The 16080-nt window shown below is 41.1% G+C and overlaps 1 protein-coding gene and 1 long non-coding RNA gene across 2 annotated transcripts in view; one reads left to right on the top strand and one right to left on the bottom strand.

Annotated features, from left to right (window-relative positions):
• The window catches only part of LOC132155193 (uncharacterized), a 530067-nt gene that overhangs the window by 12948 nt on the left and 501039 nt on the right, over positions 1 to 16080 (top strand). The window lies entirely within an intron of this gene.
• Positions 94 to 9425, bottom strand: LOC132154293 (calcium-activated potassium channel subunit beta-3-like). The gene is made up of 4 exons (XM_059562847.1): positions 9291 to 9425; positions 1848 to 2060; positions 1113 to 1285; positions 94 to 905 (listed from the first exon to the last, which is right to left on the bottom strand). Exons 1-4 carry the CDS (start codon positions 9371 to 9373, stop codon positions 571 to 573), a joined length of 804 nt encoding a protein of 267 aa, XP_059418830.1. The 5' UTR covers positions 9374 to 9425; the 3' UTR covers positions 94 to 570.

The raw sequence follows: 16080 nt of genomic DNA, 5'->3' as shown, positions 1-16080 counted from the left end.
AAAGCATTTCTTAACAAACGTGGGGAGATTTTGAGAGGACAACAGAGAATGAAGAAAGCATCTTTTTCATTGAAGAAAGCATTATTATGGATTATAGACTTAGATTTTGGCCAGAAGTGACAGTCAGACATCTCAATAATGGATTTGTTTCTTGTAAACACACAACTTTTTGCTTCACAAGGTGCTACTTGATGGACTGGAGTGATGTGGATTGCTTGTGGATTACTGAGATATTTTTATCAGCTGTTTCGACTCTCATTTTGATGGCACCCATTCACTGCACAGCATAATGTAATGCTAAATTTTTCAAAATCTGTTACAATGAAGACACAATCTTACCCAACCAATTAACTTCTTCAAGTGGTTCATTGCCTATTATCTTATAATAAAAAAATAAAAAAAAATGTACAAAAATGTATGGCCATAGTTAAGGCACTAACGTTAACTTAAGACATTGCAAGTCATTATAACTACTAATCCACCCAATGCACTTGGGGCATATTATAATATTTTCTATTTAACTGGGTAGTGCTGCTCCGTGGGGCCTCCAGGCTTCCTTCTTAGGAGCCGCTAGATCCTTCCCTTTGTCAGTTTGCTCTGCTTGCCCAGAAACTCCTCTCTACTGATCTCAGCGCAGAGGGAAGCAAGATGCTGGTTGAGCTTCACCAGCCCCACCAGGAGGATTCCACCAAACATCAAGAGGCTGGGCCACAGCAGGTAGTACAAGGCCATTTGAATGGTGTATTTCCTTCTAAAGATGGCGTTATTTGGGTATGTATCACTTAGATAGCACATCATATTCTCCCCTTGCATAATGAACACATGTTTGATGTTACTAGCCTCAGCCTCTTGTTCTGTCTTATTTCGTTGGCATTTCGGTGTGTAGAAACACTGAGGGAAAGATTATGGCAAGCATTAATGAAATCTAAAATAGAAATTTCAATTGAGTTCCATCTAAAAATTAGATTTACAAAGATTTGTCTGTGTGCAGGTTTATGTTGATTTATTTCTTATTGGAGATTGGCACTACAATCATAGTCTATAAACACAGAAGAATGAAAAAATCAAATAGAACTTGGACAGGGGGATTAAACTGTCCACTCAATAAAATTGTACCTTTGGCCTATATTTCACAGTGTCTTCATCATTGTAAAGTCGGAGTGTTTTTTCAGGGGTGCTGTTCACCAAAACACGCAGGCATTTAAAGCTATCAATGCCACGGCAATCCATCAATTCATCCACCAAATCAGTCTGCACCCATGAGCAGTTGTTAGGTTTCCAGTCACTGTTACAAAAACAAATATTAAATAAATTATTATTATGTGAAAGTTTACAATGTAAAAAAAAATGATAATGTATTGCTATGCTGTACAGCATTTTAAGTGCAGAGTGTTAGTTAAAAACATGCTTAAGATTGAATATGAGACATTATTTAGCAGAAAACAAAGAAAAATTAAGGTAAATATCACTTGTGATATTTTCAGGCAAGCTATAATTTTTTAACTTAAAACAACGTGTGAAAAGGTATTATAGGACTTTACTAAATTGGAGTTGGCTATTTTATTTCAAAAATATTTCAAATGGATTCTCTGTCACATAATGCTATAAAACACATTACATAAATTTAGATATGATGGAAATAAAAAACGGTGGTAAAAATTTTCATTACAGGAAAAAAAAAAGTGTTAGCACACAAATTATTTCTTATTTATTTATGGTCATTTCATTGTGTTGATATTAGCAACTAATGTTTTAATTGCAAGATCAGCAACAAGAAAATTACAACATGAAAGTATCCTTTTTTATTAAGGTATATAAGCAGTCTACCTGAAGACCTTGAAACTAACCTATATAGACTTGGTTTCACCATCACGATTCCCACCAGAAAGTACATCAGGACGGAGAAGCTCATCATGGCATAGCCCAAGAGAATGGCTCTTTCTTCTCCCAAACTGGACTCTGGGATTTGAGCTCTGGCTTTCTCATTCCACTTCATATCTCTCTCTTTCCTCCACTTGCCTCCATTTTCCTGCAGTTGGGCTTGCTGGTAGAAGACATCCCTAAAAAACAGTTAAAGGAATAATTCACACAGATGTTATTACTTAACTTTATGTCATTACAAGACTATATGTTGTTATTTTTCTATGAAAAACAAAAAGAGAAATTCTGAAGAATCATCAGAAAGTCATGGTGAAATTCTCTGAATAAATAAATAAAACTATAAAAGTAGTTCATACTTTCAAAAGCAACTCAAACATATAAATATCTATTTACATATTGCATAGTTACTTATATTGTTTATATTTATTATGTTTATTGATTATATGTATGACTTTTGAATGGGGGGGGGGGGCTTAAAGAATACTTATTATGGAAAGAATATAATTAAGTGCAAACTAAATGTATTTTTTGGACAGTTATTTACAATTAAATGAAAATGATTTATAGTTTAAATTTATATTAAATCCAATTTAAATATACTGACAAGTTAGTCATTCTTTTAAAGACTGATCTCATGCTTTCGTTACAATTACACGTTTTCAATCAATATAATCATTGTTTCAAAATGTCTCGGTTACATATGGTAACCTTTGATCCCTGAAGGAGGGAATGGAGACGTCACGTCGGATGACCGATGAATTTGGATCTCGCTTAGGAAGAGACCAATCTACTTTGAGTGTAAACTAAACAAGCCAATGCATATTGTCATGCGATTATTGCATCAAGCTGCCAGTGATCTCAGCGTGAGTATAAGTAGGCAGCAGGTGCAATACATCTTCAGTTTTTCACTGAGGAGCCGAGCGGTGACCCAGACGTGACATCTCCCTTCCCGCCTTCAGGGAACGAGGGTTACCATATCTAACTGAGATGGTCCCTTTCAGTCTTCCAATCTCGATGTCACATCATATGACAGACGAATTGGGATCCCTACCAAAAGACCACAGATACTGCTCCTTCCAGTGTCCTGTGGAAGCCTCCTGTGCCCCTACTGTTTGGCACAGGCCAGGGCTTACCACAAGAAGACCAGTTACTGCTGCTATGGCACTACCCACTCAGTAAGACGGGATAACACTGGGAAAACATACCCGTTCCATGTGGAACAGGGACGCTGCAGAAACCCCATCCTTCCTGAAGGAGGTTTCCGAAGGAAATACACAAATAAATACCAATTTAGGTGCATATGGAAAATTGGAGGTGATTGAACCCTTTTGGAAATGGCAGAAGTCTGCCAGGGAAACATGGGCACTGAGGCTATACCGTGGACTTTACACATATGGGATCCACTTGGGTCTCTACATATGGAACCCAGCCCTCTACTGGTTCTCACAGATTCACTGAGTAAGGGCCTGACGCCAGACAGTCCATCATGTCTGACTGTGGAGGTGGCGCAGGAGCTCAACAGGGTCTACGATATGGATTCTATGGAGCGGTTTTAGCAAGCCGACCTGAAGCTGGGTCCTCTCAGGGACTCTACCCGTTTGAGGTGAAAACACAGGAGGATACTGGCTCCACACAAAGGCTATGGAATCTAGCAAACATGTTGAGGGTCGGCCTACAGCCAGTGCCCAGGAGAATGCAACACTTCTAGTGAGCTCCCAACCTGAGCGGGGCAGGGCACACCTTGTGCCTGATAAGCCAGGATAATGGCATCCACTATCCAGTTGGCCATCCTCTGCTTAGAGAAGGCATTCCCTTTTTGCCAGCCTCCATAACAGACAAAGAGCTGGTCTGAGGTCCTGAAGCTTTATGTTCGGTCTATGTAGCATCTTACTACTCAGGCGGGACAGCTAAGCTATGCTCCTCCGGGGGCAGCACTTGCAGGCTTACCACCTGACCCCTGAAGGGAGTAGTCGGAACCTTGGACACATAACCGGGCCGGGGCCTCAGGACCTGGGAGTCAGCCAGCCCAAACTCTAGGCACTAATCGTCGACCGAAATGTGTGCAGGTCCCCTACCTGCTTGATGTAGGCCAGCGCAAGCAGAAGCAGAGTTTTCATTGCCAGAATCTTCATCTCGAGTGTCGGCAAAGACTCAACTGGTCCCTGATGTAGTGCTGTGAGCAATTGAGTCAGGTCCCAAGAGAGTATAGAGGTGGGCTGTGGAGAATTTAACCTTCTTGCCCCCTTAAGGAACCTGAGGATCAGGTCATGCTTCCACAGCGACTTCCCTTCTTTGCTGTCACAAGGAGCATTAGCTCCGGGAACCACACCCGGGTGGGCCTATAGGGTGCACTAACAGGACCCGCACCTCATCCTCCCTGACCTTGCACAGCTCGTGACAGCTTGTCGGCTGTCTGGTTGTGCAGCCCAGGAATGTAAATGGCACAAAAGTACCTCAGATGCTACTAATTACAGAAGTGCCCCCAGTTGGTGGTACAGGCATCCATGTGAACCACAACATGCCTGGAGACCTGTTATAGTGGCACTGCTGCCTGAAAAAACTGACCACGAGGTTTGGCAGCAGGCCAGTGTAACTTAGACCTGATGAGTGCCACGTTGCCATGCCCACCTCAGGACTTGGCCATGGAGCCAGTGCTAAAGCGGTCTCATATGAAGCAACCCCACTGGTGTGACTGCCGCCACAGCTGTCATATGCCCCAGGAGCCTCTGAAACTGTTTCAGTGGGACCGCCATCCTGCTCTTGAATGTATTCAAACAGTTCAACACCGACTCCTCTGCATCGGGGAGAGTTTGCTCTTTTCCCAGTTGATCTGAAGGCCCAACTGGATGAGGAGCCAGAGAACCAGGTACCTGTGTATGCACAACTGATCCTGAGCTAGTATAAGCCAGTCGTCAAGCACCAGCTCCACAGCACTACTTGTTGGAGGCTAGTGTGGCGTGGGGGTGGATGCAGGGGGCCACCCTCGGCAATGAGCAGGCTATGGTGCTGCAGCCGGGTGCAACCGAACTTTGTTGGCATCCTTCAATTCAACCAGACACAGACAGTTTTAGAACTCCTTGACCACCATAGTTGAAATCGCACAGCCCAGCCTACTTCTGGGTAGTGACCACCCTCGTGCAGGTCGCTCAGTGCCTTAGCCTAGAGAACATGCAGTTATGCCATAGCGAGTAAGGCTTCCCCACAGGTCGTATAAGCATCACTGGCCAGTCGAGTACCTACAGACCCGGGAGGTGAGGCCCGGTTTGCCCTGCTGGGTGGAGGTGGTCTTAGGACAGAACTGCATCGCAACCGACTGACCAGGATGAGCAATGGTTCCCCGAGGATTACCTTCAGACTGCCCATGCTACTGCCTGAAGTAGCCCCCGCATGACTGCCAGCATTACGAGAACTAGATTGAGGCTGAGGCAACGGAGCACCACCCTTTTGAGGAGACAGAGTTTGGCCTGTGATTTTGAGATGACCATCTTCCCACAATGAGAACATGACTCAATCACAAATGCCACCTCAGTGCCCAGACACGTGAGGCAGTGATCGCGACTATCACCCAGCGCCAGGTAACAACCACATCCAGAAATGCCCAGGTGAAATGTTTTCTACAGCAAGACCCAAATTGTCTTTACAAAGATTTAATGTTGAGTTTGCCCCATAACGTCATCTTTAAAAAGACGCACCTGCCCACATGGAAAAAACCTATATAAACATATTTGTTTAAATATAGGTTTTGATATAGGTTTTTAATGTAATGGCAAAGATGAACATTCCGCATCATTACTCCAGTCTTCAGTCACATGATCTTTCAGAAATTTTAAATACCTCACGACCAACTGACTAAAAACTCTTTGGTTCACACACGGCATAAGTAGACGACTTTCACCTGATCATGTTGATGTACAAGTTTGTTTATTTGTTTTTTCATCAAGAACATGTGAAACAATGCAAACACGATAACCATGCCGACTTGAGTGTATGCTTTATAACCTTTTTTTTCTCATTAAGTTTTCTTTTTTTGCATTTGTTTTATGTTTTCAAATTAAATAAAATTAGGATAGACTTTATAATTGTGACATATACAAAATTGGCCGTTTTCCTATATTATATGTACATATATGTACATATATGCACACATATATATATACACATATATGTACACATATATGTACACACATATGTACACATATATGTACACATATATATATATATATATATATATATATATATATATATATATATATATATATATATATATACATATATATGTACATATATGCACACATATATTTACAAATATGTGTACACGTATATATGCACCTATATGTTCACCTATAATAGTAAAATTAAAATCCATAGCTGCTAGGCAACATAAATGAAAGTCCAAAATGTAGAAATGTACATTATTTATTTACTCAAGATCAATCAAATAGTACAAAACAAAAAATATGAGCTAGGCATCATGTATGACATTCAAAAATGAGATATGAGCTACAAAATGACCAGATCCTGCCATTAGCTATATAGAAGACATATCTTGTATGTATGGGGCTTATATGTGGATATGAAGAAGCAATACAGGATACCTATATTTCCTGTATATGCACATATATGCACCTCAATTTTGCCTATGCAGTATATATATGGCATATATGCAGCATATATGCAGTATATATGCTTATGTGCAGCATATATGCGCATATATGCAGCATATATATTATCATATATGTGCATATATGCAGCATATATATATATTATCATATATGTGCATATATGCAGCATATATGTGCATATACACTGCATATAGGTTTCATATATGCGCATATATCCACATATAGGTTCTTTCCATGTGGGCGTCAATGCTCTTCTAGGTAAAAAGCTCTTTTAGCGTGCTGAAGTGCATAGGGGAGATGGCCACCTGCAACACAAGCAGGGGGTAGAGCATCCTGATGTGTGTGACCCACTCGGCATGGGAAACCATCACAGCTGAAGCGCCGTACCACCAACACGAAGAGCTCTCAAAGAGCGCGCTGAACTCATTCAGTCTTTTTCTCTGAGTAGATTAGTCAGGAGCAGAACAATGTGATTGCTCGGCTCCGAAGCGAAAAGCTGAAGATGCTCTGCATCTGCTGCCTACTTATACTCACACTGTGATCAGCGGCAGGTAGATGCAGTAATCACATGTCAATATACATTGGTTTGCTTAGTTTACACTCGAAGTAGATTGGTCTCTCTAAGCAAGATCCCAATTCATTGAGAGTGACCGACTGAAAGAAAACATAATATATATTGCTTGTTGTAATATATATTGAGAACATTTGATTTAATCACCAAAACACAACAGTATGTTCTCCTTAAAAATTTGGTACTTTAAAAGGGGTCCTTTTATGCTTTTTCACTTTTTCAACTTTAGTTAGTCTGTAGTTAGTTAGGCAGACGAACTTAGAGATGTTACAGTCATCCGGGTTTAAATCACGCTCAAATTGATTTGATTTTGATGCAATGTTTACACTGAAGCTTGCAGGCGGCTATGGTATGGGGCATGACATTTCTCAACCAGGCACCGAGTTCTGCTAATCACAACACAGTCTGGCCCAGCTAACCAAGCAAAGCACATTTCGTATTTCAGAAGGCAGGCCTTCATTTGATACAGGAACTATTCGAGCAGTTAATGTCAGAGAGGAGAAAGAGGTGTTGTAATAATGTTAAATATGTGAAAAATAATATATTTTTTGAACAACCTAGTGTAATAGGCATGTTCTAGTGCACACCAAAAACAAAATCAAGACTTTGTAAAAGAGCATAATAGGACCCCTTTAACAGTCAGTTCATTTGAGAGCAAACAATGTAGAATTCATTCAAATCACCTGTTGCTGAAATGATTACAGTAATACAGGCAATGATTTTTATGTTAGAAAATACACTTATCACTTATTTATCCAGTGTTTTACCAAAAGATGTGAAAAAAGGTATGACATGGCCACACGTTTTGTGCTACAGAAGAGTTTACTGTAAATGCAATAAATTTCCTCACTGTGCCATATGACTGAATTTATATTGTAGCAGAAACGTTCAAATGGAAGTTAAATGTAACAGAAAAACATAACAGTTAAAATTATAATCAAGTACACTAATATTTATTTCAAGCATGCCAAAAGATTATTTAAAAAAATGTTTTAGAAATCTGACATTTTTACAAAGTGTACTTTATAACATGTTAAGAAAGTGTGCTCTCTTTAAGTACATTTAAGTGGCCTCTTATTTAGTTATTATATTATTTGTAAGTACAGATTTTTTTAAATGCACGGTTAAGATTTGAAGTACACTACAAGTGCACATTTAATTAAGGACACAAGAACATACAAGTTACACCAACATGAGAGTGAGTAAATTAACATTTTAATTTAATTTTGGGGGGAACTATCCCGTCACTTAATTTTATAGAAGGTTAAATATAAAACAGTGTGGACAGGAAATAGATTAAGGATTATACTATGATGGACTCTCCTTCATAGTTGAAATCGCATAGCCCAGAGACACTTTCAACGCTTGTTGTACGAGGTCAGTAGCAGTACAGAGTTCGTTGAGAACTTCTGGGTAGTGACCACCCTCGTGCAGGTCGCTCAGTGCCTTAGCCTAGAGAACGTGCAGTTATGCCATAGCGAGTAAGGCTTCCCCACAGGTCGTATAAGCATCACTGGCCAGTCGAGTACCTACAGACCAGGGAGGTGAGGCCCGGTTTGCCCATCTGGGTGGAGGTGGTCTTAGGACAGAACTGCATCGCAACCGACTGACCAGGATGAGCAATGGTTCCAATTTATATTGTAGCAGAAACGTTCAAATGGAAGTTAAATGTAACAGAAAAACGTAACAGTTAAAATTATAATCAAGTACACTAATATTTATTTCAAGCATGCCAAAAGATTATTTAAAAAAATGTTTTAGAAATCTGACATTTTTACAAAGTGTACTTTATAACATGTTAAGAAAGTGTGCCCTCTTTAAGTACATTTAAGTGGCCTCTTATTTAGTTATTATATTATTTGTAAGTACAGATTTTTTTAAATGCACGGTTAAGATTTGAAGTACACTACAAGTGCACATTTAATTAAGGACACAAGAACATACAAGTTACAACAACATGAGAGTGAGTAAATTAACATTTTAATTTAATTTTGGGGGGAACTATCCCATCACTTAATTTTATATAAGGTTAAATATAAAACAGTGGTGGACAGGAAATAGATTAAGGATTATACTATGATGGACTCTCAGTTAAACTGCTAATGTTATATTTGGAATAACTCAATGCTAAATAGTTCTGTATCTCATACTAGTGTCACAACTGCACATTTAATAAAACAGAAGACTAAGGCAGTGGATCTGATCTCCATACTTACCGCATGTGTCGTCGTCGCACACCCTGCAGGGTGATGTTAACAGGAACACTGAAAGACCCCCGAGGGGACTGATTCAACAGCATTTCTTTCTTACTAGGTTACCCTAAACTGGATTACAGCACTAAATTAACACAACACTGACCCCACTTTGACAAAGTCAATGTTCTATACATCCAGACACAGAAGCAGCGTGCTGCATAACCGTCAGACCTGTAGTGCACAACAAAGTGCACTTAAGGGATTGTCTTCTTCTCATCCAGATGAGATCAGCGGAATATTCTTCCTTTGCTTGAACAGGGATGCTGCAGAGGGTTTCTATAGGAACCCCTGCAGCCAGACCATAATTACGTCCTATGGGACTCTAAGCACTCCTGACAGTTTTTTTTATTATTCTATTTTTACATGTACAAAACAATGAAGTAAATTACCCCCCCCCCCCCCCCCCCCAAAAAAAATACAAATTAAAAATAAATACAAATTTAATGTAAAGGTGCACGGTGACTTGCAGAACATCAGATTCTAGAGGATACATAACTCTGAAGTAGTGAATTTAGATAAAGGGGTGCAGAACCAGTGGTGGATTTGAAGGCAAACATTAAAGATTTTGGAATTGTATGCAAGCAGCTACTGATAGTCGATGAAAAGAGGTGTGAAACTGTGATAAAGTGATGTTTGAAACCACAAACAGTTATGTCTCAGCAAGGCTGAGTTGAAGGTAATGGTCTTTCATCCAGCAAGAAATAAGTAACATTTTGAATAAATAAATAAATAACATTTTGGCTTATGTCTAAAGAAAACATTAAGTATAAGCTGTTCTGGTATTACTAGATGGCTGTTAGGTTGTTACCAGAACCCCATCTGGCTGATACATATGAAAGTACTTTCAGAGGCCTTTGTGAAACAGAACATGGTGTCTATATACAGTTAAAGCGTAGTACATTATATATGATTAACATAAGCAAATTATGCTGATAACTCTATGAGAGACAAACATATGGGTCATAAGAAAAAAGAGAGAGATATTAGTTTATAAAAAAAGAAAAAAATAATTGAATTTTAAATACAAAACAAACATTTTATAACACATTTTCTAAGAAGTCATTAACAAATATTGCATAATTCTTAACAGATACTTTAGGATACTTATGAAAATAAAATACTTTAATAATATACCTTAAAAGAATATACTTGATTGCAAGGCATTGCATGGTATTTGCAATTAAATTAAAATGCATTATTATATCATGTAATATAGCATGTATTAAGTGCAATTAGCTGAAATTAAGATGCTTTTTCAAAGTACTTAAGTACATCTTTGTATATAATTTCCTAATTACTATTGCTTTTAACATATGTTTGAAGTGTACTGTCAAATGTACTAGCAAGAATTTATGCCAAACTAAAATATACTTATACTTAAATTTCTATTGATTCTTGTACGGCATGTCATGACTTAGAATATATTTCTAGTTAAACATTTTAGAATACATGATACATTTAATTGTAATGGGTTGGTGAGGTACAATGCACGAGGACGAAGGAGATCAACAAAAAGGTATTTTAATTAGAATATACAGGAGACAGACTAAGGGAAAACAAAGTATTTGTAGGGGAGCAAACAAAAAAACGAAAGAGTTAAACACAGGTGAACGAAATGATAACTAGGAAGCAAAGTAAAACTAGGTCACAGGGGAACAGACTAACAGACATGTGACAGTTCGCCCCTTCCAACTGAGGAGGGAGGGTGGGGGCTCAGGAGGAGGGCATGGAACAGGAGAGGGCCAGAAAACAAATAGAGTCCAAAAAGAAGGTCCATGGGGGAGTGGAGGTTGCGAGGAGCCAAGAGGAAGCCAGGAGCAGGAGAAGCCAGATCTTTGTCAAGAGACAAGCCAGGACGAAGCCCCAGGGCGTAATCGAGGGAGTAGCCATGGTGGAGTTAGTCTAGCCTGGGGACAACTGATGGAGACTGGACCAGGATGGAGCCAAGCAGACGGAGATCCAGGGTGACACCGAGGTTCCGGAGGACCATGGCAGAGCTGGAGCAACTGAGGATGGAGGAGGAGCTGAAGGGGAGGAGCCTGACAGAGTCGAATGGAGGGAGTGACGAGGTGAAGCCAGAGGAGTAAAGTCCCGAGGTGGCGGATGGTCAACGATTGACCAAGGAGGAGCCGGAGGGACGAGGGAGCTTGGTGGAGAGGGTGGGATGATGGACCACGGTGTAGATGAGGGAGCTAAGAGCTAAGGTGGAGCCGATGGTTCGAAGGACAAAGTCCAGGGCTCGGAGGCTGGAAGTGGATACAGGGAATCCTCATGCCAAGGCAGAGCTTGGAGGACTTGAACACAGGAGGACTTGAGCTGGGCAGAACCAGCGGAGACGCAGGAGATTCAGGGCTGGGCAGAACCAGCAGAAACACAGGAGAACTGGGTAATGACTCCTTAAAACCAGTCTATTAAATCCATCTGGAAAATGTCCATAAATTCTTCATAGTACTTTCCAAACACTCCCTCCAAAACACTCTCTGGAACGTACAATGTTGCCACGCACTTGATCAGACAATCTGAGAGGCTCAGGCTCCAGGGCAACGATAGGCTCAGTAGTGGTGATGCGCACTAGCTCAAGTGTCGCGACAGGCTCAGGGTTGGGTGGGCTCTGGCAATAGCTCTGTGCATGATGAAGGTTGGCTGGTCTCTGGTTTGGGAGTGGGGTGTCACGGTGTCTGGTCTGTGTTTCCCTGGGTGTCCACTAGTGGTCTCACTTCCCCATAGGCACCTCACCGCAGGCACTACATTTCCCACAAAGCCTTGTCCCTTCATCGCGGTAATTGCACACCTGTTAATTGCACTCAGCTGTCTTCACTTTTATCGTCATTATCCTGTCTATTTAAACCTGTCTGTTTTCTCTCTGTGTCATGTCTGTGTCGCGTTCCTTGTGTTTTCTAGTTTCTTGTTTCCTGTTTGTTTTGTTCCTGATTGATTTCATGGTTTTGACCCCCTGCTTGTTTTGTATTTTGTATTTTGTATTACCCAATAAACACACTGCTGTAGGATCTCTCGTCTCCTGTGTCCAATCGTAACAGAAGGACTCCATCAAGATCAGATCCAGCGGTGTGGGAATTTGTGTCCCCAGCCAGCATGGAGGAGCGGAGGAGAAGATTCCTTAAATTAACCACCCTCCGTCAAAGGGGGAATGAGGTGTGTGGTGTGGCACAAGAGTTCTGGGGCCTCATTTATAAAGCGTGCATACGCACAAAACGGGGCTGGAAACGTACGTACGCCAGTTCCCACGCAAAGGTTGTGATCTATAAAAAACAAACTTGACGGGAGAATGTGCGCACCTTTAAGCAAACTTTGAGCCGTGCGTACGCACATTCTGGAGACAAAGGGAATTGGCGACACCGATGGTGAGGTCGTGAACTGAAGTTAGATTGTAGAAAATAAATGTGAGAAGAACGATTATAAGAATGAATGACATTTAATTTTCACTCCATTTCATACGTTATATCCACATTATCATGAAGATTAAATCCAACAGTGTTATTTGTGCCGATTGTTTTAGGCTATATACATCTAGTAAAATCCAAACGTAATTCAAAATGTATTAAAAGTAAAATAAAATAATAATCAGCGCTGCCTTACAGTCACATTGTCCACAACGGGAGCACAGGAGGACATGGCGCGATACATGTGATAGCCTACAGAATAGCATGAAATACCCTTTTATTAGAGAACTGCAGAACACAGTGTAAAAAGGAAATATTTTCCTTAATGTACATAGCCTATATCATAAAATGTCAAAGTCTGCAAATACAGTCATGAAGCACAATCGCTACTCATCATCGGTCCTAACTATTACGGTGTTCATTACAAAACCGTCAAGAAGCATGTGTTCACTATAACATTTTCGTCTTAAATTTTCGCCCACAAATTAATTAAGTGATTTTGTCAAGGTGTTAACGATCAGTCTATTTGCTAGAAACATATAAATTCTCCGGTGACCCGGGTATGTAATGCTTCATGATGGCACTCCTGGCACTGTTGGAGGATTACGCTAATGGCAGAATAAGGAGAGAACGAGTTTTCAGGGACCATGATGATTTCCTGGCCCATGATGATGACTGGCTAATAAGCCGATTTAGATTCCCTAGAGCTGTGCTCTTGGATCTATGTGCTGAATTGGGTCCAGTATTAGAGAGGGCAACACGCCGGAACCATGCCATCCCAGTCCAAATACAAGTCCTCACCACTCTGGGGTTCTTGGCAACCGGCTGTTTCCAGCGGGAATTGGCAGACAGGTAAATTAATAATATAAAAAAACTATAAGTAATCCTCAAATTTGTCTCTAAGACCTTTTTGTATATGAAATAATTCTATTGGAATCTATCATCTCACCCTATAGGTCTGGTATATCACAGCCGTCCCTGAGTGCCATAATATCTGTCGTTTTAAATGGTATACTTAATATGGTTAGTCGATACATCAGGTTCCCCTACACTGTGCGAGAACAGGCCGAAATTAAAACGCAATTTGCAGCAATGTCTGGTTTCCCAAATGTAATCGGCGCAATTGACTGCACTCATGTTGCTATAAGGGCACCATCTGAAAATGAATTTGCTTATGTTAATAGAAAGCATGTGCATTCTATTAATGTGCAAATCATATGTGACTCCAACATGACCCTCACAAACATTGTGGCACGCTGGCCTGGTTCAACACATGATTCCTTTATCTTGACACATAGCAGTGTAGGGAACAGACTAAATGCAGGCGCAGTACGTGATGGCTGGCTTCTTGGTGAGTTTAACAATATTAAAAAGTAGAAACTGTAACAATTTTGTTTTTAATATAATTATAACCTGCAGGCGACAGTGGCTACCCCCTGAGACGCTGGCTCCTCACCCCATTTTTAAACCCGCAGAGCGCAGAGGAAACTCATTATAACGAGGTCCACTCTCGTGCCCGCGCAGTTGTGGAGCGTGCCATCGGCATCCTGAAATGCAGATGGCGTGCTCTGGATGCCTCGGGTGGCAGACTTTTATACCATCCAGCAAAAGTGTGCAAGATTGTCAGGGCGTGTGGTGTTTTGCACAATATAGCACTGAGAAACGGTATTCCTCTCCCTCCTGATCTCCCTCTACCCCAGCATTACGACCCCGAGCCACAGCCCCCTGGCCGACAAGAGGGATATCAACGAGGTGCAAGAATCCGTGAGGATGTCATGCGGCGTTTGTAAAGAAAGACAAAACTCAAGGTTCATGTTTTAACTGCATCTTTTAATGATTGTGCAATTTCTTGCATCACTTCTCTCATCTGCCGTAGCTCATCTGCAACCCTGTTGACAGCGTTTATTGTCTCTCGCTGTAACTGCAGGACTGCGTCAGTGAGTACCCGACCACTTTTGGACGTGCCAGACGCAGAAGGGGCACTGCTTTGAGCCGGACGCTGTGCATCTGCATCTGAGAACCCCTCACCCTGAACCTCCTGTTCATTTACAGCTTCAGACTCCGGAAGGACTGGAGGACAAACAATTGGCAACATTTATCCATTTATCACCCCACACACTCAAATGTACAGCGTTAATGATTAAAAATCGGTTTAACCTTGCTCCTCTGTGGTTTCAGTCACGTCAGTGTCTCCCTCCTTTTCCGACACAATACCACACACGCTGACCTCCCCAATTATAGCCGCGATTTTGCTGTCCACTGATGTGAGATCAGCTGTACATGGGCCCCCACCAGTTGCAGCCACGCTCTGGCGGTGGGAGGACAGTTTTCTCTTTGCCTCCACCTTGAATGAATGAGAATCTTTATTTCACATATTTTGCATACTGTAAGCACATGTAAATAAAACTTTTTGAAAATCAATATTGCTATTTATATAGGTATATAGCCTAATAAAACACAAATGTAATATGTTGGTAAAAAAAAAATTTGTATACCTTCAGGTCGGACCATTTTTTCTTTAATTCTGCAACTGTCCGTTCTGTCCCACTGACACAATTGACGGCAGAAGCAATACTTTGCCACTCGCACTGCTTCTTTTTATTAGTGACCCCACTGCTGTGGCCACCAAATAACACAGTTTTCCGAGCCTCCACCTCCCCTACAAGTGTTTCAATCTCAGTATCTGAGAAATTACGTTTTTTTCCTCTTTTCTCACCTGTCGCCATTATTAAAATTAGGCTAACAGAAATGCACGTTTTCACTTTCTTGGATTAATTAATTGGCGGGTCGCATGCCAGTTTTCCAGGTATATATGGGATTCCACTCTCATTTACATGCTGATCAGCAATCATGAGGTGATTTGCATTGACTATTTATGGTTAAAAATGGGCGTGTACAGGGCGGGATATGAGGCTGGTTCACGTACGCACATCTGCGGGTGATCTGTGATTTATAAAGGGAACATTGCTTACAGGTGTGCGTACGCACGGTTTTATAAATCGGAATATTTTTTGGCGTACGCCATTTTTGGCTTTTGGGCGCACGTAAACTTTTAGTAAAGATCCTACGCATAGTTTTATAAATGAGACCCCTGGACCTTGGCGGTGGGGTTGGGATGTAATGATGCGGCCTTGAAGGACTTTTTAAACTTCTGTTTGGACAACTCTGTGCCGGAGAGTGAGATGAATGAGCTGGAGGTCTTTGATTTTTGGGGGTTCATACTGTACCTGCAACATTGGTCTCAGTGGGATACCCCAGCCACACCTGTCTCTCCAGGTGGGATGGCCGACTCTAGAACGGGATCTACAGACAGGAGGACCGCCAGCCCAGCGCCTCTGCACAATGTGGTT

The sequence above is a fragment of the Carassius carassius genome, chromosome 12 (genome assembly GCF_963082965.1).
Source record: "Carassius carassius chromosome 12, fCarCar2.1, whole genome shotgun sequence".
Lineage (NCBI taxonomy): Eukaryota > Metazoa > Chordata > Actinopteri > Cypriniformes > Cyprinidae > Carassius > Carassius carassius.
This window is presented reverse-complemented; position numbering and strand designations above follow the sequence as displayed.

What these genes read in the sequence shown, in the direction of transcription:
- LOC132154293 (XM_059562847.1), bottom strand. Translation starts at nt 9,373, where the DNA reads ATGCTGTTGAATCAGTCCCCTCGGGGGTCTTTCAGTGTTCCTGTTAAC. An exon ending in GTGCGACGACGACACATGCG is followed by an intron (nt 2,061 to 9,290) that starts GTAAGTATGGAG and finishes ACTGTTTTTTAG; the next exon opens with GGATGTCTTCTACCAGCAAG. An exon ending in GTGAAACCAAGTCTATATAG is followed by an intron (nt 1,286 to 1,847) that starts GTTAGTTTCAAG and finishes TTTTTGTAACAG; the next exon opens with TGACTGGAAACCTAACAACT.